The 20,969-nt window shown below is 41.2% G+C and overlaps 1 protein-coding gene across 1 annotated transcript; it reads right to left on the bottom strand.

Moving 5' to 3' along the window:
• Nucleotides 1–14,436: 14,436 nt before the first annotated feature.
• foxl2l (forkhead box L2-like) lies at nucleotides 14,437–15,327 on the bottom strand. Its single transcript, NM_001124484.1, is given in 1 exon segment — nucleotides 14,437–15,327. A coding segment is annotated over 1 exon segment (891 nt).
• Nucleotides 15,328–20,969: the final 5,642 nt, after the last annotated feature.

Here is a 20,969-nt window from a genome sequence, read left to right as displayed (position 1 = left end):
TAATCACAAGTCACAATCACAAGTTTGCCACACAGTACAGCACTGTATAGTACAGTATAGTTTGGCACAGTACACTACTGTGCAGTATAATTTGGTACAGTACAGTTTTTCAGAGTCAGTATAGTACAGTAGAGTTCAGTACAGTAGGCTACAGTACAGCATGGTTTAGTACAGTACAGTGAACTACAGTACAGTAGAATACAGTAAAATGATACTGTTCTCTACAATAGTGTGTGCTACTGTACTAAACTCTACTGTACAAAACTGTATTGTACTGACTTATAAACTCAGCAAAAAATGAAACGTCCTCTCACTGTCAACTGCGTTTATTTTCAGCAAACTTAACATGTGAAAATATTTGTATGAACATAAGATTCAACAACTGAGACATAAACTGAACAAGTTCCACAGACATGTGACTAACAGAAATTGAATAATGCGTCCCTGAACAAAGGGGGGTCAAAATCAAAAGTAACAGTCAGTCTCTGGTGTGGCCACCAGCTGCATTAAGTACTGCAGTGCATCTCCTCCTCATGGACTGTACCAGATTTGTCGGTTCTTGCTGTGAGATGTTACCCCACTCTTCCACCAAGGCACCTGCAAGTTCCCAGACATATCTGGGGGGAATGGCCCTAGCCCTCACCATCCGATCCAATAGGTCCCAGACGTGCTCAATTGGATTGAGATCCAAGCTCTTTGCTGGCTATGGCAGAACACTGACAGTCCTGTCTTGCAGGAAATCACGCAGGGAACAAGCAGTATGGCTGGTGGCATTATCATGCTGGAGGGTCATGTCAGGATGAGCCTGCAGGAAGGGTACCACCTGAGGGAGGAGGATGTCTTCCTTGTAACGCACAGCATTGAGATTGCCTGCAATGACAACAAGCTCAGCCCGATGATGCTGTGATACATCGCCTCAGACCATAACGTACCCTGCACCTCCATATCGATCCCGCTCCAGAGTACAGGCCTCGGTGTAACGCTCATTCCTTCGGCGATAAACGCGAATCACCCCTGGTGAGACAAAACTATGACACGTCAGTGAAGAGGACTTTTTGCCAGTCCTGTCTGGTCCAGCGACAGTGAGTTTGTGCCCATGGGCGACGGTGTTACCGGTGATGTCTGGTGAGGACCTGCCTTACAACAGGCCTACAAGCCCTCAGTCCAGCCTCTCTCAGCCCATTGCAGACAGTCTGAGCACTGATGGAGGGATTGTGCGTTCCTGGTGTAACTCGGGCAGTTGTTGTTGCCATCCTGTACCTGTCCCGCAGGTGTGATGTTCGGATGTACCGATCCTGTGCAGGTGTTGTTACATGTGGTCTGCCACTGCGAGAACGATCAGCTGTCCGTCCTGTCTCCCTGTAGTGCTGTCTTAGGCATCTCACAGTACGGACATTGCAATTTATTGCCTTGACCACATCTGCAGTCCTCATGCCTCCTTGCAGCATGCCTAAGGCACGTTCACACAGATGAGCAGTGACCCTGGACGTCTTTATTTTGGTGTTTTTCAGAGTCAGTAGAAAGGCTTCTTTAGTGTCCTAAGTTTTCATAACCGTGACCTTAATTTCTCTACCGTCTGTAAGTTGTTAGTGTCTTAATGACCGTTCCATATGTGCATGTTCATTAATTGTTTATGGTTCATTGAACAAGCATGGGAAACAGTGTTTAAACCCTTTACAATGAAGATCTGTGAAGTTATTTGGATTTTTATGAATTATCTTTGAAAGACAGGGTCCTGAAAAAGGCACGGTTGTTTTTTTGCTGAGTTTACTTTTGTGAACTTCTATGTAGTCCAAACTTGGGAAAAACAGACTCGGACATGCGGTAACGCAGACACATTTCTAAAAAAATGCTTTTGAGGTATGTTTGCTCCCATTTGGTGTGTGTGGCGACGTGTAGCCTGATTAATATGGGTGTGGTCATTAGAAATTGCAAAACGTGTTCAGCACGCCATACACAATCGCCCTATGGTCGTTCAGTACAGTACCGTTTCCATTGAATTAAACTCTCTACACTATTCAGTAGTACTGAACTCCCACCTGATCTACACAGAATTCGCCCATCAAGACTATTTCTTTTTAGTAAAAGTCTAAAAGCATTTGGTTTTAAATATACACAGTGGCAAGAAAAAGTATGTGAACCCTTTGGAATGAACTGAAATTCATAAAATTGTCATAAAATTTGATCTGATCGTCATCTTAGTCACAACAATAGAAAAACACAGTCTGCTTAAACTAATAACACACAAATTATTGTATTTCTCTTGTCTATATTGAATACATAATTTAAACATATGTTGGAAAAAGTAGGCTAATGACTTTTCCAAAAGCTAATTGGAGTCAGGAGTCAGCTAACCTGGAGTCCAATCAATGAGACAAGATTGGTGATGTTGGTTAGAGCTGCCCTGCCCTATAAAAAACACTCACAAAATTTGAGTTTGCTATTGACAAGAAGCATTGCCTGATGTGAACCATGCCTCGAACAAAAGAGATCTCAGAAGACCTAAGATTGAGAATTGTTGACTTGCATAAAGCTGTAAAGGGTTACAAAAGTATATCTAAAAGCCTTGATGTTCATCAGTCCACAGTAAGACAAATTGTCTATAAATGGAGAAAGTTCAGCACTATTGCTACTCTCCCTAGGAGTGGCCATCCTGCAAAAAAACTAAGAACACAGTGCAGAATGCTCAATGAGGTTAAGAAGAATCCTAGAGTGTTAGCGAAAGACTTACAGAAATCTCTGGAAGATGCTAACATCTCTGTTGACGAGTCTAAGATACGTAAAACACTAAACAGGAATGGTGTTCATGGGAGGTCACCACGGAAGAAGCCACTGCTGTCCAAAAAAACCATTGCTGTACATCTGAAGTTCGCAAAAGAGCACCTGGGTGTTCCACAGTTCTACTGGCAAAATATTCTGTGGACAGATTAAACTAAAGTTGAGTTGTTTGGAAGGAACACACAACACTATGTGTGGAGAAAAAAAAGGCACAGCACACCAATATCAAAACCTCATACCAACTGTAAACTATGGTGGAGGGAGCTTGCTTTCATCGCCGGAAACATGTATTCCCAAGTTTATCAAGACATTTTGCAGGAGAATGTATGGCTATCTGTCTGCCAATTGAAGCTCAACATAAGTTGGGTGATGCAACAGGACAACACACCAAACACAGAAGTAAATCAACAACAGAATGGCTTCCGGAGTGGCCCAGTCACAGTCCTGACCTCAACCTGATTTAAAATGCTGTGGCATGACCTCGAGTGATTTACACCAGACATACCAAGAATATTGCTGAACTGAAACATTTTGGTAAAGAGGAATGGTCCAAAATTCCTCCTGATCGTTGTGAAGGTCTGATCCGCAACTACAGAAAACGTTTGGTTGAGTTTATTGCTGCCAAAGGAGAGTCAACCAGTTATTAAATCCAAGGGTTCACATACTTTTCCCACCCTGCACTGTGAATGTTTACACGGTGTGTTCAATAAAGACATGAAAACGTATAATTGTTTGTGTGTTGTTAGTTTTAAGCAGACTGTATTTTCCAATTGACTCAAATCAAATTTGATGTCCAATTTATGCAGAAATCCAGTTAATTCCAAAGGGTTCACATACTTTTTCTTGCCACTGAGTATCAAAAGTAAATGTAATTGCTAAAATATACCTGAGTATTAAAAGTAAAAGTAAAAATAATTTCAAATTCCTTATATTAAGCAAACCAGACGGACACATTTTCTTATTTTTTTACGGATAGCCAGGGGCACACTCCAACATTCAGATGTAATATTGTGTTTAGTGAGTCTGCCAGATCAGAGGCAATAGGGATGACCAGGGATGTTCTCTTGATAAGTGCATGAATTTGACCATTTTCCTTTCCTGCTAGCCATTCAAAATGTAATGAGTACTTTTGGGTGTCAGGGAAAATGTATGGAGTAAAAAGTGCATTATTTTCTTTAGGAATGTAGTGAAGTAAAAATTGTAAAAAATAAATAAATAAATAGTAAAGTAAAGTAAAGTACAGATACCCCAAAAAACTATATAAGTAGTACTTTTAACTACACCACTTCCTTCAGGAACAGGTTTGGATGACTAACGATTGGAGTCAGAGGGATGTTGGTCACTTCTCGAAGGAATGGAGAGAAGAGAGAGAGAAACCCACATGAATACATATATATATATAAAATACTTTTTGGAAGCAAGCCTATATCCTGCTTGAGATGCATGCTTAGTCCCCTCCTGTACTCCTTGTTCACCCACGACAGCGTGGCCAAGCACGACTCCAACACCATCATTAAGTTTGCTAATGACACAACAGTGGTAGGCCTGATCACTGACAACGATGACAGCCTATAGGGAGGAGGTCAGAGTCCTGGCAGTGTGGTGCCAGGACAACAACTTCTCCCCCAAAGGTTTTACAGCTACACCACCGAGAGCATCCTGACCGGTTGCATCACCGCCTCGGTATGGCAACTGCTCGGCATCTGACCTTAAGGCGCTACAGAGGGTAGTGCGTACGGCCCAGTACATCACTGGGGCCAAGCTTTTTTTAAATGGAATTTAACTAGGCAAGTCAGTTAAGAACAAATTCTTACATAAAATGACAGCTTACCCCGGCCGAACCCTCCCCTAACCCGGACGACGCTGGGCCAATTTAGTTTATTTTGTAAATATTTTCTTAACTCTATTTATTGAACCCCATTGTTGGTTAAGGGATAATAAGTAAACATTTCACTTTACACCTGTTGTATTCGGCGCATGTTACAAATAACATTTGATTTGAATTGAGATTAATTTTGGTTTAATGGAAAGCGGTATATGATATGATAGAGTACGCAGTGAAAGCCTTTGGAGAGGCAGGAAGGGCTAGTTTTGAATAACCCTTCTACGTTTGCACTACTCCCACTTACATCCAAAGACTACATCAATCAAGAGGTTACGTTCCAAATGGTTCAATATTCCCTACATATTAAACTACTTCAGACCAGCAACCTATAGACCGTGGTCAAAAATAGGGTAGAAACACCGTAAGGCTCATTGGTAATGTTTCCCTTGTTGCACGGATGGATAACGTTGTCTGAGCAGTAGACTCGTTGTCTCATCTGCTTGGGGTTTCCCCCCAAACTAAAATTGGTTGGTCAATCTCACAGGAACCTGTGAACCATTAGCTAGCTATTCAATGGAAAGAACGACAACAATATGAGCTTGTCATGCGGCCCTGCATGGTGAGTAAAATTCAATAACTAACAACAAGTGAGTGTTCTCCAGTCCAAAGTTTTAGATAGCTAACGTTAGCTAGCTAACAACTGTCCTTAAGTTAATGTTACCATTACAACGCCGCAGCACAACATTGATTTAACATTTTAATCTAATCTGTGCGATAGTTTTCTAGCTAGCTGCCATTAGTTTAGCTATAGCTGCAAATTAATCTAACATTACCGTTAGCTTTAGGTGACCTGGTGGTAGGGTAGCTAGCTAGCTACAGTAGATGATACAACATTAGCTATATTTTAACATTAATGTTAGTTAGCATTTACAACCATTTAGCTAGTAGCTAGTTCAATCCTGTGACAATTAGATGTAATAAGATAGATAATTACCCAATATACAGTTAACGTTAGCTGGCAAACCAACAGTCAAATCATTTTGAGCCTTGCTAGTCTGCGCGAGCTAGGTATAATTCATGTTTTGCTTGCTGTGATCCATGTAACGTTAGTCTCTCGCACTAGCTTTGATCATGGCTGTCTCGCTTGAGAATCCTGTTTGAGAACACATTGACTTCTCCAAAGTGTTAATCATTGTTATGAGAAGCAATGTGGATGGATGATTCAGTGATTTAATTACACATTGCCAACTCATCTCTTCAGATTTATCATCTTCTACACAGTAGAGGTGGCCACTTGTTTTATGATTTGCCGAATTGACACCTGCGCTTTAATCTTATGGGAACCTGGGACGGTAGAGTCCCACCTGGCCAACATCCAGTGAAATTGCAGAGCGTGAAATTCAAAAATACTCCATTCAAATATTTAACATTCTTAAAAATGTGTTATACATCAAAATAACGCTTAACCTCTTGTTAATCAAGCCGCTGTGTCAGATTTCAAAAAAGCATACCATGCGATTATCTGAGCACTGCGCCCAGCACACAAAACATTTCATACAGTTACCAGCCAAGTAGATTAGTCAACAAAAGTCAGAAATAGCAGTAAAATGAATCACTTACAGTGCCTTGCGAAAGTATTCGGCCCCCTTGAACTTTGCGACCTTTTGCCACATTTCAGGCTTCAAACATAAAGATATAAAACTGTATTTTTTTGTGAAGAATCAACAACAAGTGGGACACAATCATGAAGTGGAACGACATTTATTGGATATTTCAAACTTTTTTAACAAATCAAAAACTGAAAAATTGGGCGTGCAAAATTATTCAGCCCCTTTACTTTCAGTGCAGCAAACTCTCTCCAGAAGTTCAGTGAGGATCTCTGAATGATCCAATGTTGACCTAAATGACTAATGATGATAAATACAATCCACCTGTGTGTAATCAAGTCTCCGTATAAATGCACCTGCACTGTGATAGTCTCAGAGGTCCGTTAAAAGCGCAGAGAGCATCATGAAGAACAAGGAACACACCAGGCAGGTCCGAGATACTGTTGTGAAGAAGTTTAAAGCCGGATTTGGATACAAAAAGATTTCCCAAGCTTTAAACATCCCAAGGAGCACTGTGCAAGCGATAATATTGAAATGGAAGGAGTATCAGACCACTGCAAATCTACCAAGACCTGGCCGTCCCTCTAAACTTTCAGCTCATACAAGGAGAAGACTGATCAGAGATGCAGCCAAGAGGCCCATGATCACTCTGGATGAACTGCAGAGATCTACAGCTGAGGTGGGAGACTCTGTCCATAGGACAACAATCAGTAGTATATTGCACAAATCTGGCCTTTATGGAAGAGTGGCAAGAAGAAAGCCATTTCTTAAAGATATCCATAAAAAGTGTTGTTTAAAGTTTGCCACAAGCCACCTGGGAGACACACCAAACATGTGGAAGAAGGTGCTCTGGTCAGATGAAACCAATATTGAACTTTTTGGCAACAATGCAAAACATAACGTTTGGCGTAAAAGCAACACAGCTGAACACACTATCCACACTGTCAAACATGGTGGTGGCAGCATCATGGTTTGGGCCTGCTTTTCTTCAGCAGGGACAGGGAAGATGGTTAAAATTTGGTGGCGCTACAAAGTATTAACTTAAGGGGGCTGAATAATTTTGCATGCCCAATTTTTCAGTTTTTGATTTGTTAAAAAAGTTTGAAATATCCAATAAATGTCGTTCCACTTCATGATTGTGTCCCACTTGTTGTTGATTCTTCACAAAAAAATACAGTTTTATATCTTTATGTTTGAAGCCTGAAATGTGGCAAAAGGTTGCAAAGTTCAAGGGGGCCGAATACTTTCGCAAGGCACTGTACCTTTGATGATCTTGTTATGGTTGCACTCACAAGACTCCCTGTTACACAATAAATGTTTGTTTTGTTCGATAAAGTCCGTCTTTATATCCAAAAATCTCTGTTTTGTTGGCGCGTTTTGTTCAGTAATCCAATGGCTCAAAGGCAGTCACAACAGACATACGAAAAATCCAAATAGTATCCATAAAGTTCATAGAAACATGTCAAACGATGTTTATAATCAATCCTCATGTTGTTTTTGGCCTAAATAATCGATAATATTTCAACCGGACAATAGCGTCGTCAATATAAAAGAAAAACAAGAAAGGCGCGCAGCAAACGGGCCTGGTGACTTCCCAGGGTCCACTCACTCAAAGTGGTCTTACTCCCTCATTTATCCGACTACAAGCCTGAAACAATTTCTAAAGACTGTTGACATCTAGTGGAAGCCATAGGAAGTGCAATTTGAGTCCTAAGTCATGGGATACTGTATAGGCAGTCAATGGAAAACTACAAACAAAAAAATCCCACTTCCTGGATGGGTTTTTCGAAGGTTTTCGCCTGCCATATAAGTTCTGTTATACTCACATACATTACTTTAACAGTTATGGAAACTTTAGATTGATTACTATCCAAATCAACCAATTATATACATATCCTAGCTTCTGGGCCTGAGAAACAGGCAGTTTACTTAGGGCACGCTTTTCATCCGGAGGTGAAAATAGTGGCCCCTTACCCTAGTGAGGTTAAAAACATTTTTTTAAGTCGATAGGCTTTCTACATATTTTCTGATGATGTGAAATGTGCCCCCTGCAGGTGAGGAATGATTATGCATTGAGAGAAGGTAGCTTTTCAAGCATTGTGACACTCGTCCCAATTTCGATGTCTACACGATGTACGGCCGACTCTGATGCTGAGCGGCCATGTGACGGTGCATTGTGCACATATTTCGACCTACTACACTAACAGCCGCCCTCCCACCGACGTTCTAAATGGAACACGATCTACTAATGATATACCGCTATCCAGTCCGACATCGGCAAGATGTATGTGTTCTGTTTGGGTAGCTAGCTAGCTGAACAATGAACCGCAATAATCTCATCTCATACTACTAACGTTACCAATACAAAACTGATTGTCATAGCTGTAGTATGAATCTTCAGGTAGCTAAAGTTAACCAACTATGTTCAATGTTTGTTAGCTAACATTAGGCTATAACTAGCCATGCAAATGGATTCTGATTCTAATAATATTACTAGCAAGATAATGTTTTCTAGCTAGCGAACAGTACACTTTAACCTGTTGGTGTTAGGGGGCAGTATTTTCATTTTTGGAAAAAAAACATTCCCGTTTTAAACAGGATATTTTGTCAGGAAAAGATGCTAGAATATGCATATAATTGACAGCTTTGGATAGAAAACACTAACGTTTCCAAAACTGTAAAGATATTGTCTGTGAGTATAACAGAACTGATGTTGCAGGCGAAAGCCTGAGAAAAATCCAATCCGGAAGTGCCCCAGGTTTCGAAAGCGCTGCGTTCCAATGACTCCCTATATGGCTGTGAATGTACCATCAACGAGCTTACGCTTTCTACGCATTCCCCAAGGTGTCTACAGCATTGTGACGTAGTTTTACGCATTTCTGTTGAAGAATAGCCGTATGGGGGCACATTGCGTAAGTGGTCACATGGTGGCTCCGAGAGAGATTGTTGCGTAAAGTGCAGAGGTAGCCATTACTCCAATCGGTCCTAGAGAAAAAGGAATTGTCCCGACGGATATATTATCGAATAGATATTAGATAAAACACCTTGAGGATGGATTCTAAACAACGTTTGCCATGTTTCTGTCGATATTATGGAGCTAATTTGGAAAAAAAATTGCCGTTGTGGTGACCGCAATTTCCGGGGGATTTCTCAGCCAAACGTGAAGAACAAACGGAGCTGTTTCGCTTACAAAAATAATATTTTGGGAAAAAATGAACTTTTGCTATCTACCTGGGAGTCTCGTGAGTGAAAACTTCCGACGTTCATCAAAGGTAAACGATTTAATTTGATTGCTTTTCTGATTTCCGTGACACGGTTGCTTGCATCTAGCAAGGCATAATGCTATGCTAGGTTATTATAAACTTACACAAATGCTTGTCTAGCGTTGGCTGTAAAGCATATTTTGAAAATCTGAGATGACAGGGTGATTAACAAAAGGCTAAGCTGTGTTCCAATATATTTAACTTGTGATTTTCATGAATAGGAATATTTTCTAGGAAGATTTATGTCCGTTGCGTTATGCTAATTAGTGTAAGATGATGAAAACGGTCCCGTTCACGGGATGGGGTGTCACTAGAGGTTAACTTGCAATGAAAAAGGACTTTGACAAAATTAGAAACATATAATATCAGAAAATGTAGATAGACTCTTATCTGTATACATGTGTATACACGTGTACATGTATACATGTATGAACGCTTCAGGGCAGACTGGAACCATTTAATTGCATTTTGTTTGTAGCTACATCTTGTTCTGCCAGCGTTGTGTCAAGTCACTCCGGTTCACATTGACCATGGCGTGTGCAGAAAGTAACTGATCTGTCTATAGTGCCTGCTAAATTCAGGGCATCAATGTTGTTGAGAAAAGTAGCAAAACGTTTGTAGTTCTTGATGGCTAACTTTATATCTTTCAAAAAAGACATGTTAGAAAGGATTGTCAACACATACTGAGTAGCTCACGTTATAGACAGAAGCATTCTGCATGGCAAACCAATCCAAACTAATCTCCCAGCGTGTCCAGCCCATCCATTATCTCAGCCAATCATGGCTAGCGGAAAGGTTCCTGAGTTTTTCCGTGGCTAAACCAACTAGGCTTTTAATTTAACCATTTTATTCATATTTACAGATGGAATATAAGTTTGTTATTAAAGCACATGAAAAATAACATGTTCCAGAAGGTATTTCTGCCAAAAAATATATTTTGATTTTAAACAATTACGACGTTCAAATACATCTCCTGTGATTTAGTGATTTGCGACATACACCTTTCCTGAAAGGGGTCATATTTTGAAGAATGGCTGCCACTCCCCTCAGGGTCCAAATCTGGCGTGGCTCTATATCTAGAACGTTTTGGGTGGGTCAGTAGCCTAGCGGTTAAAAGCATTGGGCCAGAAGGGTGCTGGTTTGAATCCCAGAGCAGACAAGGTGAAAAGTCGATGAGCCCTTGAGCAAGGTACTTAACCCTATTTGCTCTGGATAAGAGTGTATACTAAAATGTTCAGATTTTACATTAATTTATATTTGTGCCAAATTTGGTGCTTTTATCACAAAATGCACAATTGTTCCACATTTTTCAGTTTAGAAGCTTGATGAGAAGAGTCAGGGCCATGCATATGGGTGGCATATGCTTGAACCAAAAAAATGGCACCACGAAAATCAAATGTCCTGGTCGCAGACCAGTTGAGAAATTACAAAAAAGGGGAAAGCAGCATCTTACAGTAAAGTACTTATCAAAATTATTTTGAAATGGAATAAATGATGCACTTATTGAAACACAATTCCAGTCAAAAAAGAAGATTGATTGTAAGAAATGCTGTAGCCTACCATTAGGCTACTATATCCAACCCAACTCCAAATGTTGCCTGTTATTATAGCCATAAAGGTGATGCATTTTCAAAACTCAAGATAGGCTACAGAAATAAACGTATTTTTACACATGCATTTGGAGTTGAAAGTCATTCATGTTAGTAGCCAATATGAATTAGGTATAGGCCTACATCATGTCGTATCTCTGGAATCCGGAGCAAACTAAATCATACAACCATACACCCTATACTTGTAGCAGAGGTTGCAGGATCGGGTGGAAAGCATGTTCTGTCTGCACGGCGCCATCAGGTTGGAGGGCAGCCTGCGCGCCGAGTGCTCGTTGCTCACAAATTTATCATAATACATTCGCCAGAATGAATATTATCCATAATGTTGAAGACAGTGCGATGTTAAAGCTGTTTATCTTTAGACACGTAGCCAGCAGCCACCCAAAGGCCTATCTGAGATATGAAAATGATCAATGAAATCGTCAGGTAGCCTATTGTTTTGGCAATCATGAGTCAGTAGTCGATTGATAAAATGTATTTTAGTAGATGGATGATAAACGTAGGCCTAATCTGTTTTTGACAGGCAAAACTGGAGGGCAGGAAACAAGTTATTTCTGATCACTGATCTGGATAAACACTCCAGCCTTTGCGCGCCAATGCTGATAACTGGACATTGACATTGACCAGATATCAAGACGCGCGGTGCGACTTGTGGTTCTAAAGCGTAGATTAGAATGCAGTGGCGATTTTAGGCACTTTAGAGACCGGAAGGGTAAGGGGCCTGTGCGCTGCACAGATAGAGCCCAATCTGTGAATGTACCAGAGAATATTCAATATTTTAACATTTGTTTTATATAATGACGCCGGGAGACCTGTTATTTACGTCTGGTTTGAGTCAGTTAGGAAGGCGTTAGGCAAAATATGACCAAAATTTCATATTTTGTGTCTAAAAAAAATACGTCTTAAAATGGTCATATTTTGGTCATATGATGTCGTGACCAGAATGTCGTGTGCCCGTTGGGTTATAAGGACCGTCATTGGAACATCCTTTCCCCTGCATAGGGCTTCCATCAAATATGTTGTTGGAGAGGAGGCCATTCCCCAAACTCTTTCAATAAATTTGATATTGAAATTTAGTCTCTGTTGTTCATTTAGATTCAAATAACCAACTCAATCACCCAGCTTTGATTATTTCAATTAGCTGTGTAGTGCTAGGGCAAAAAAACAAAACCTGAACCCAGGGGTGCCCTGGGACCGAGTTGGGGAAACCCTAATGAACAAACCCCTAATGAACAATAGCCATAATTAATGTAGGCCTAATAAATAACTGTATTTGTAAATTGCAAATGTGAAGACACAAAGATCCATATGGGAAAGCTGCATTTGGTTGATTAAAGCTACCTGGGACTGGTAACAAAAAATATGGTATAGGCCCCGCCACTGTTTTGGTATATGGGGATTGGGCTGGGAAAATGTATCCTCTCAAATTCATAGACAGCGCACTAGATGCAAGGACTGACAGTGTATGAGAGCCACATGATAGTTTTGATCAGAAGCTATGCATTGTTTGTTGAATTGTTACTTGCTCACAATTAAGTTATAAAAACGTATATTGTGTGTTATTATAGGGTAGGAGGAGGACAGAGCTCACGAGTGAAGTATAAATTGTTGAAGAATAAATGGGTAGGCCTATATATACCGCATAAATAATGGCCATTGAACAGATTTTGAACTGTTAGTCCCTCTGACTAGAAGTTCTATGTTCATTAAAAGATGTTGAAGCTATGTGTTCCAGAAGAACATTTTTGTTCCAGGTAAGGGGAAGGACATTTTTTTTTACTTGGACTATACTACATATTGGCTAAAATGTAAGCTGTAGCTTGTCTATGACGACTTCACCAACAGGAATATAGATTCCAAGGAGTATTTGAAGGCAGAATACTGTAATACTGTGAAGTGCTGGAGACTGTACAGTACACATGCCTTATCCTCACAATAAATGTTTCAAATTTGACCACATGGTGGCACTATATACACAAATGCGGTAATCTCCATTCACAATGAGTATAATTCTATTCCATGCTATTGTAGCCTGTCTTTTGAACAAGAGGCCCGGGTTTTATGGCACATGTGGGCCAAGTGCGCACGCACGCACACACACACACACACACACACACACACACACACACACACACACACACACACACACAGTTTCATAGTAATCGGATCAATCGGCAGAATTATAACCTCGGGTAGGTCTAGTATGCGCAATTCCACTATTCTTGCATGATATCAGGATTTGGGTGTCACTAGTCAAGATGATCAATTCCTATTGGTTATCAGCCAATACAATCTAAGCATTTATAGGCCAATGAACAGTTAAATGATACATTTTGAAATAAATATATTTATTTGATGGTGACTCAACATACAACATTTATGTTCCAAAATTTGAAACAGTAGCATTTAGACCAATGCATAGCCAGACCTCTGGTATTTGGATAGATTAAACACACATTCAATGAACGTGAAAGATTAGTTTATTTGAAACCATGGTTAGTCAATAGGCCTACAGGTTAATCAAAAAACCTGCATGAATTAAAATAATATGCCTGCAATTTGGCAAGAGGACACATGCACCTCAAATATTACTTTTAAACAGTAGGCTACAATATGTTTTAGCTAATCAAACCATTGGCCTCTTTCCCCATTCTGATAACTTGATCAAATTTATCCCAGCCATGTTTGAAAAACATTGGATCATAGGCCTACAAACAGGAGATAAAGATTGTTTGTGCAACCCAAAATAGATGAGGCAATATTGATTCAAAAATAACATTTTATTGAAATAAACGAAGATGTTGGATACCACACATTCCACATTCAATGAACTTATAACGATTCCAAATGCCTCGAGTTGAAAATCGAGAGGAAAACTTCAATAATAATTTATTAAACTGTTTTACCGGGCATATAAAAGTGTATAGGCCTACACTAGAAAACGGAATATACATAACATTTACAACAAACACCTACAGGCCTAATAGCCTACCTGTAACAAAGAAGCATGATACATTTTCTTTGAAATTGACTCAATTATTTGGGGAAGAACAGGTCTATCTCCATAGGCCTACGTGTCACCCTCCGGACAGCAGAAGACATGAATGTCCACAATTCATGTCCAATGTTCCCACCTAACGGGACACTGTAAATGCATATTTGAATAGCATGAACATCTTAACACAATTCAGCAGATTGACATGTTTATTTAGCCAAAAAACGTATTTCGTTGATAAGCTCTAAAATTTCTTCGCACATGTCAAAACAACAAGCTGTCTGTTACACTAACTGGCTATTTTATTTTATGAATGACAGCTGAAAAACAGGCGTTCAAGCGCTCGAGTCCAACATTTCTACTCAAATGAGTGCGCAAGTGGCATTTCTGGTTGTATGGCAAAGGAGAACTGGGGGTAGCACGCTTGGGAAGTCGAGCCTCCGCCGGGGCTCAAAGGCTGGGTCATACCACCACAGGGGCATCCGTTATGTGGCATCACGACGGACGCATGTCGGTGGTAAGCACTGTAGGTGGCGTGGAACTGATGGTTGTGGTAGTAGGTTACAGGGGAGCTGGCGTATCCATTTGGGGACACTGAGTGCACTTGTCCGTTGATGGGCTGCGACTGGGGGTAGCTGTATGAGGTGGCCTGAGGTGAGTTTGGCTGGGAGAGGGTCCAGGGGTTACTGACAAAAGGCGCCTGTACATAGACTGGTTTCTGTTGCAGATAGAAGTGCTCCGGATAGTCCACGCAGGTGGTCCCCGCTATGTAAGGAACGGTGGCAGGTCTGTAGGGTCTCCTCACCCTTCTTCGGCGTCTGTAGTTCCCTTTCTCAAACATGTTCTCAAATGCAGGATCCAAAGTCCAGAAATTCCCTTTTCGGTCACCTCCGCCCTCCCTGGGTACTTTGAGAAAGCACTCGTTGAGACTGAGGTTGTGCCGAATGCTGTTCTGCCACCCCTTCTTATTTTTCTCGTAGTAGGGGAATTTTGAGATGATGAACTGATAAATTCCGCTCAGGGTCAACCTCTTTTCTCGGCTCTCCTTGATGGCCATGGCAATGAGGGCGACGTAAGAGTATGGGGGCTTCTCCGTTTGACCCACTCTGGCCTTGTCAGTCTCGTCCACACCCTCCGCTGCGCTGTCTGCGCTGTCTGCGGAGCCCTTGCTCTTGGCCATGCCGGAGGACGAGTCGGTTAGATCCAATATGTCCAATTGCTGCTCACCGTGAAAGTCCTCTTTGTCCATCTGATCATGTAGTTTAAATCTTCCTCGGTTTAGGAGCTGCAGTGTCCAACCACACGGGAAAAGTTTTTGACAATAGTGTTCACAGGTGAGACGCGCATTCCGCTACTGTTTTAAAACCCTCCCATGGGGATGTCTGCGCTGGCTGGGACACCCTTTCATATTGCCGCTTTTCCCACACTGTTGCTGGGTTCTTTAGGGTCAACACTTATTTGTTTAGGTTGAAAATGAGGTCGCAGACATGTTGTCTGTCTGTTTATCGATATTCGTGAAGTTTTACAGTACCATTATGCCCTTTGAAACGCATAGAACAAGGTGAACTATAGATTGTGTGAGTGCGTTCAACTGATGTGTCAAGCGATGTTTGTAAGCATGGACGAGTGATCTGACTTTGCTCTTACTGCAAGCTATTATATGAACTATTTGAACTGTAGACTACCAACCGACTACACCATCCAGGCCAGACAGCCTTACTGAAAATATTTCCACCCTCATTTTATAAATTATATTAATCCTTCTATAATGTCATTTATATAGGTCAACGACATGCATACGAATAGTCCATTAACATTTCACATCATACATTTCGTTTTCGCTTTTCAGGTTTTGTCACCAATTTAATTCGAAAGATAAGACATTTAAAAATACATGTTTTAAGCACAATTAAGACAAACTTTATAGCTATATAATATTATGTCAACACGAAATATGACAAGAATATTTTCAGTAAATGGATTGAATGACAGATTAGGCCTAATGGCCTGACACTGTAGTGTTGCAACATGGAAATTCCCTTTTTTCCACACAGTGCATTCTACAGTTCACCATGAATAGCACATACACATTTTGAAACACACACTGACTTATGCCCGCAGGCACGCAGGCAGACACACACACACACACACACACACACACACACACACACCTCTACCTGTATTATATTTCTTTATTGATTCATACAGACGTTTCTATTCCACCCAGACCGGTAAGTATAGGTTTTTTCTGGACTATTTCATGGCAGAACATTGTAAAACCATAGGTGACGTGATACCATATCTGCTCACATGCTGGGGGGAAAAGGAGAGTAGGGGGGCAGGTATAGGGTCACGGATCGAGGATGGGCCCGAAAACATGCCTGAACCACCTCTGACCTTTTCCCATTGGGGTGAACTAATCTGGCAGCGTGTGCCATGGTAAGGCCTCTGTTTACCAAATGGTCATTGACGATGGCCCGGACTTCATTAGACACAACAGTCCACTGCCGTCTGTCTCCCTCTCTTTGATGTCCACCTCTTTGTGTTTGTATTTATTATGGATCCCCATTCAGCTACTCTTCCTGGGGTCCAGCAAAATTAAGGGAGTTATACATTTTAAATAACAGATTTCACAACATATTAAGTGTGTGCCCTCAAGCCTCTACTCTACTACCACTTATCTGTAACACAAAATCCATGAGTACGTGTGTGTGTGTGTGTGTGTGTGTGTATAGTGCGTATGTTATTGTGTGTTTGTATGCATGTGTCTATGTTTGTGTTGCTTCACAGTCCCCGCTGTTCCATGAGGTGTATTTTTATCTGATTTAAATCTAATTGTACTGCTGTACAGAGTTCCATGTGGTAATGGCTATATGTAGTACTATGTGCATCCCATAGTCTGTTCTGGACTTGGGGACTGGGAAGAGACCTCTGGTGCCATGTATTGTGGGGTATCCATGGGTGTCCGAGCTGTGTGCCAGTAGTTCAAACAGACAGCTCGGTGCATTCAACCTCTCACAAATACAAGTAGTGACGGGGCCCATGCCCACCTCTCTGACGGGTCCCTTGTCTACGAGCTCTTTGGTTTCTTCCTCTCCCTGGTTCACACACACCCTTTTATATGGTGACCAATTGTGGTTACCACTATGTGAAATCAATTAGGAATAACGAGTAGTCCTTATGTATGGTTATCATGTATCATACATACATGTCATTTAAGGGTTTATACTTTACAAACACACATTTGATTTCTGTAGTTCTCAAAATCCATACATAGTAGACAAACCAGTTTAACATCTGTAGGTTTACCAAACGGTTAAGTGATCAACCATTAAGCACAGTTGGATTAAGTAATGGTCAAATGTATTTAAACAAATGAGAGGAGAATCATATGAAAAGTATTGTGAGCATTGCATTGTGAAAGGCAATTGCTTTATATGAAAGGTATTATTGTTTAGATGAAACACGGATTAGGTTTGGTGAAAAAAATGACTGTGTGATTGTGTATATCAATTGAAAATGTGCTTAAAGTTTTGAAAAAAACTGCCTTTTTGATGATTTGCTTTGAGTTTTGTACTAAGAGTTTCCACATAATTGTGAAAATAGCACCAAAGCGATAAAAATAACTATCATTCGAATAGGCCTTGATCTAAAATACCATCCAACTTAGGTTAGAAATGAAATTGTCATTGACAGTAATTCTTTAAATGTGAGGTTTGTGAATACATGCTTCTATAATAGGCTAATGCCCTTGGTGGTGGAGAGACACAGGGGGAGAAATGCTGAGTAATACAACATGGCCAGGCGTAGACACCATAGACACCGTAATCACTGCTACCCGTAGAAATAGAATGGCCAGAACAAACATTCCCATTCAAGTCGATGTCCCGTGATGGGTGGACCTTCAGCCATATTGAGTGTACCTACAGTCAAGTTGCTGTGGTGTGAAGAAGGGCTTACTCGTTCTAGTCATTTTATTTTTATGCCACCACCCACATACAGTGAGGCATGACCAGCGGACCTGTGGGAGACAGGTGATAATGATCACCTGCTCTCGGGAGACAGACTGTCTCCCCTGAGTGACTGATAGGGAAACAGACAGATCTCTGAGTGAACTAGCTCACTGTGTAAAGGCACCTGTGTGACGGTTGTTTTCAGCTCAAACTAGCTGACTCAAGGCATTGTAGCAGGATGACCATTTGAACAGTTGATACAGATGTAATAGCTAGTGGCACATTGATACATTTAACAACTTACCCAAACTGAAGAAAGTTTTACAGTATCTCAAAAATATGTAGGCTACCTCATAATTCTACTGGGTGACAGTAGATATTTGCTTAACAGAAGGAAGTGAAATTAGGTACAATTCTGTAAAATCACCCATGCCCTCAGACTGCAATCTCCACATTCTGACATTCTATCAGAGATAATGTTATTAAAGGGAGCTCAGAAAGTCTCCCCGTGCTAGACTTACTGACTGATGTCATGAGAGCAAAGCAAGGCGCCAGATAAAATACAATATCTCTACAGAACAACCATGCAGCAGCCCAAGCCATTTGAGACCAAACAAGAATGCAGCACAGGATAGTGCCAAAACCAAAAGAAAGACCAGGCGTAGTGCATGTAACATGATTTGGATGTACAAATACTCCTATACTCTTATATGTAAACAAAGAGTTGTGTAAAGGATATTTGTTGTGTGTTTACTAGGGCTATCTTTATTAATACTCTACATGGAACTGTCCCTCCAAATTGGTTGTTTTTCCATGATAATTCTGAGGAGATCTATTAATTACATTTCCACCGTAGGCAACGCCGTCTCCCATCCTAGATTCTCGGGCCAATTAAGCACCTTTCACAGCCCAGCTTGAAAGGATTATCAGATCAAACGTTTGTATTTGATCCTCTCCAGTTTGTTACATTTGAGGAGAGACAGTTCCAGTTGTAGAGAATGTACATTGTAACAATGTTGCTATAGTTCAGTAGTTGTGAAGGTCTTTGCCTGTGGGATTGTGGGAATTGCATCACATAGGATTAATAAAAGAAGAACACATTTCATTCTGGAGAAAACAATTCATACATAACTTTTCTGCTAAAAGTTTAATCCAAAACTAAAACAAACCATTTTTTTAAAATTAGCACTGCTGGTACATAGTCAGATCTGGGGCCATAGGTATCAAGCATCTCAGATTAGGTGAGATGATCTAGGATCAGTTTGACCTTTTAGATCATAATGAACAAGATCACATGGACAGGGGGGACCAGATTCTAGATCAACATTTCTACTCTAATACACTTTATGAATATGGGCTCAGGTGTTCACGGATTCTTAAGATGCATGGAATAGTTGTGAGACGGAGGGTGAATGCCTTTAAAGATGTAGGAATCTGAAGGGGTAAGGGATCACAAAGGTGCTTGGTACAGTAGCTACCTCTACCACCTGCATTGGCTATCTGTATGCTGGATGGCATTATGTACATTACATTATAACAAACGCACAAACTAGCACAGCAGTGCCATTTCTATTTGTAATATGATCCAGTGAGCATAAAAATATTTGCCATTCATTACAAAATATTTATGAATATGGTTTTAATTGGGGGGGATTTCATAACATGTTTACATTCTGACATAAAGAACATATGTTCAACATAATTTTAAAAAACTGTTTTCCAATCTCAAAAATAAGTGCCAAATAAAACAGCAGGGTGGACTGTAACAGGGTTGACAATATAATCTTAAATGTGCCATGAATCCCCTTTTGACAAGAGGAATAGAAGCTTTTTCTGTCAACACGGAGTGGCAATAAAATGCAAGTTTACATTTTTCTAAATTGTTAAAACACTTCTAGTCTAGGGGTAACAGGGTTGACATGTTTTATGCTAGATCTGCACAGTTTTTCATCACAAAACACCAGAAAATGGCAAAAAGAGTATAACCACTTCACCTGCTTTTACATTATGATTTGACTATTAGATGTTCAATGCTTCTTTAGATTTTTTTTAAGGAATAGTTCAGTTCACTAACAGGATTGACCTTAAAATGAGGGCCATGTCACGTATTAACAAGGTGGGTGGAATCAGGCGCAGAGAGCAGGTGCAGTGAGTCGAATGTTTATTCTCCGGAACCAAACACGGTCAACCCAAAATACAGGGTGAAATAATCCAACACAGGATTAAATGTATCGGAGCAAATAACACAATACGTATTCACGAAAACACATGAAACCAAAACAATCCCGCACGAAACAAGGGCGGGACAACCTACTACATATAAGGACGTCAATAAACTAAAATACACACAGGTGAAACTAATAAGACAAAACCAACAGACAAACGAAAAAGGGATCGATGGTGGCTAGTAGGACGGTGACGCCGACCGCCGAGCACCGCCCGAACAGGCAGGAGAGCCAACTTCGGCGGAAGTCGTGACAGTACCCCCCCCCCCCTGACGCGCGGCCCCCGCAGCGCGCCGCCACCGTCCTCGAGGACGACCCGGAGGACGAGGTGCTGGGCGATCCGGGTGGAGGCGGTGGAAATCTCTCAGGAGAGAAGGGTCCAAAATGTCCCTCACCGGAACCCAGCATCTCTCCTCCGGACCGTACCCCTCCCAGTCCACGAGGTACTGTAGGCCCCCCACCCGGCGTCTCAAATCCAGAATGCCCCGAACTGTGTACGCCGGGGACCCCTCGATGTCCAGGGGGGGCGGAGGGACCTCAGGCACCTCACCTTCTTGCAGGGGACCAGCCACCACCGGCCTGAGGAGAGACACATGAAACGAGGGGTTAATACGGTAATACCTAGGAAGTTGTAACCTGTAACACACCTCGTTTATTCTCCTCAGGACTTTGAACGGCCCCACACACTGCGGCCCCAGCTTCCGACAGGGCAG

This window comes from Oncorhynchus mykiss, chromosome 16 (genome assembly GCF_013265735.2).
Source record: "Oncorhynchus mykiss isolate Arlee chromosome 16, USDA_OmykA_1.1, whole genome shotgun sequence".
Classification (NCBI taxonomy): Eukaryota; Metazoa; Chordata; class Actinopteri; order Salmoniformes; family Salmonidae; genus Oncorhynchus; species Oncorhynchus mykiss.
The sequence above is the reverse complement of the archived record's forward strand: the minus strand, read 5'-3'. Positions and strand labels throughout refer to the sequence as shown.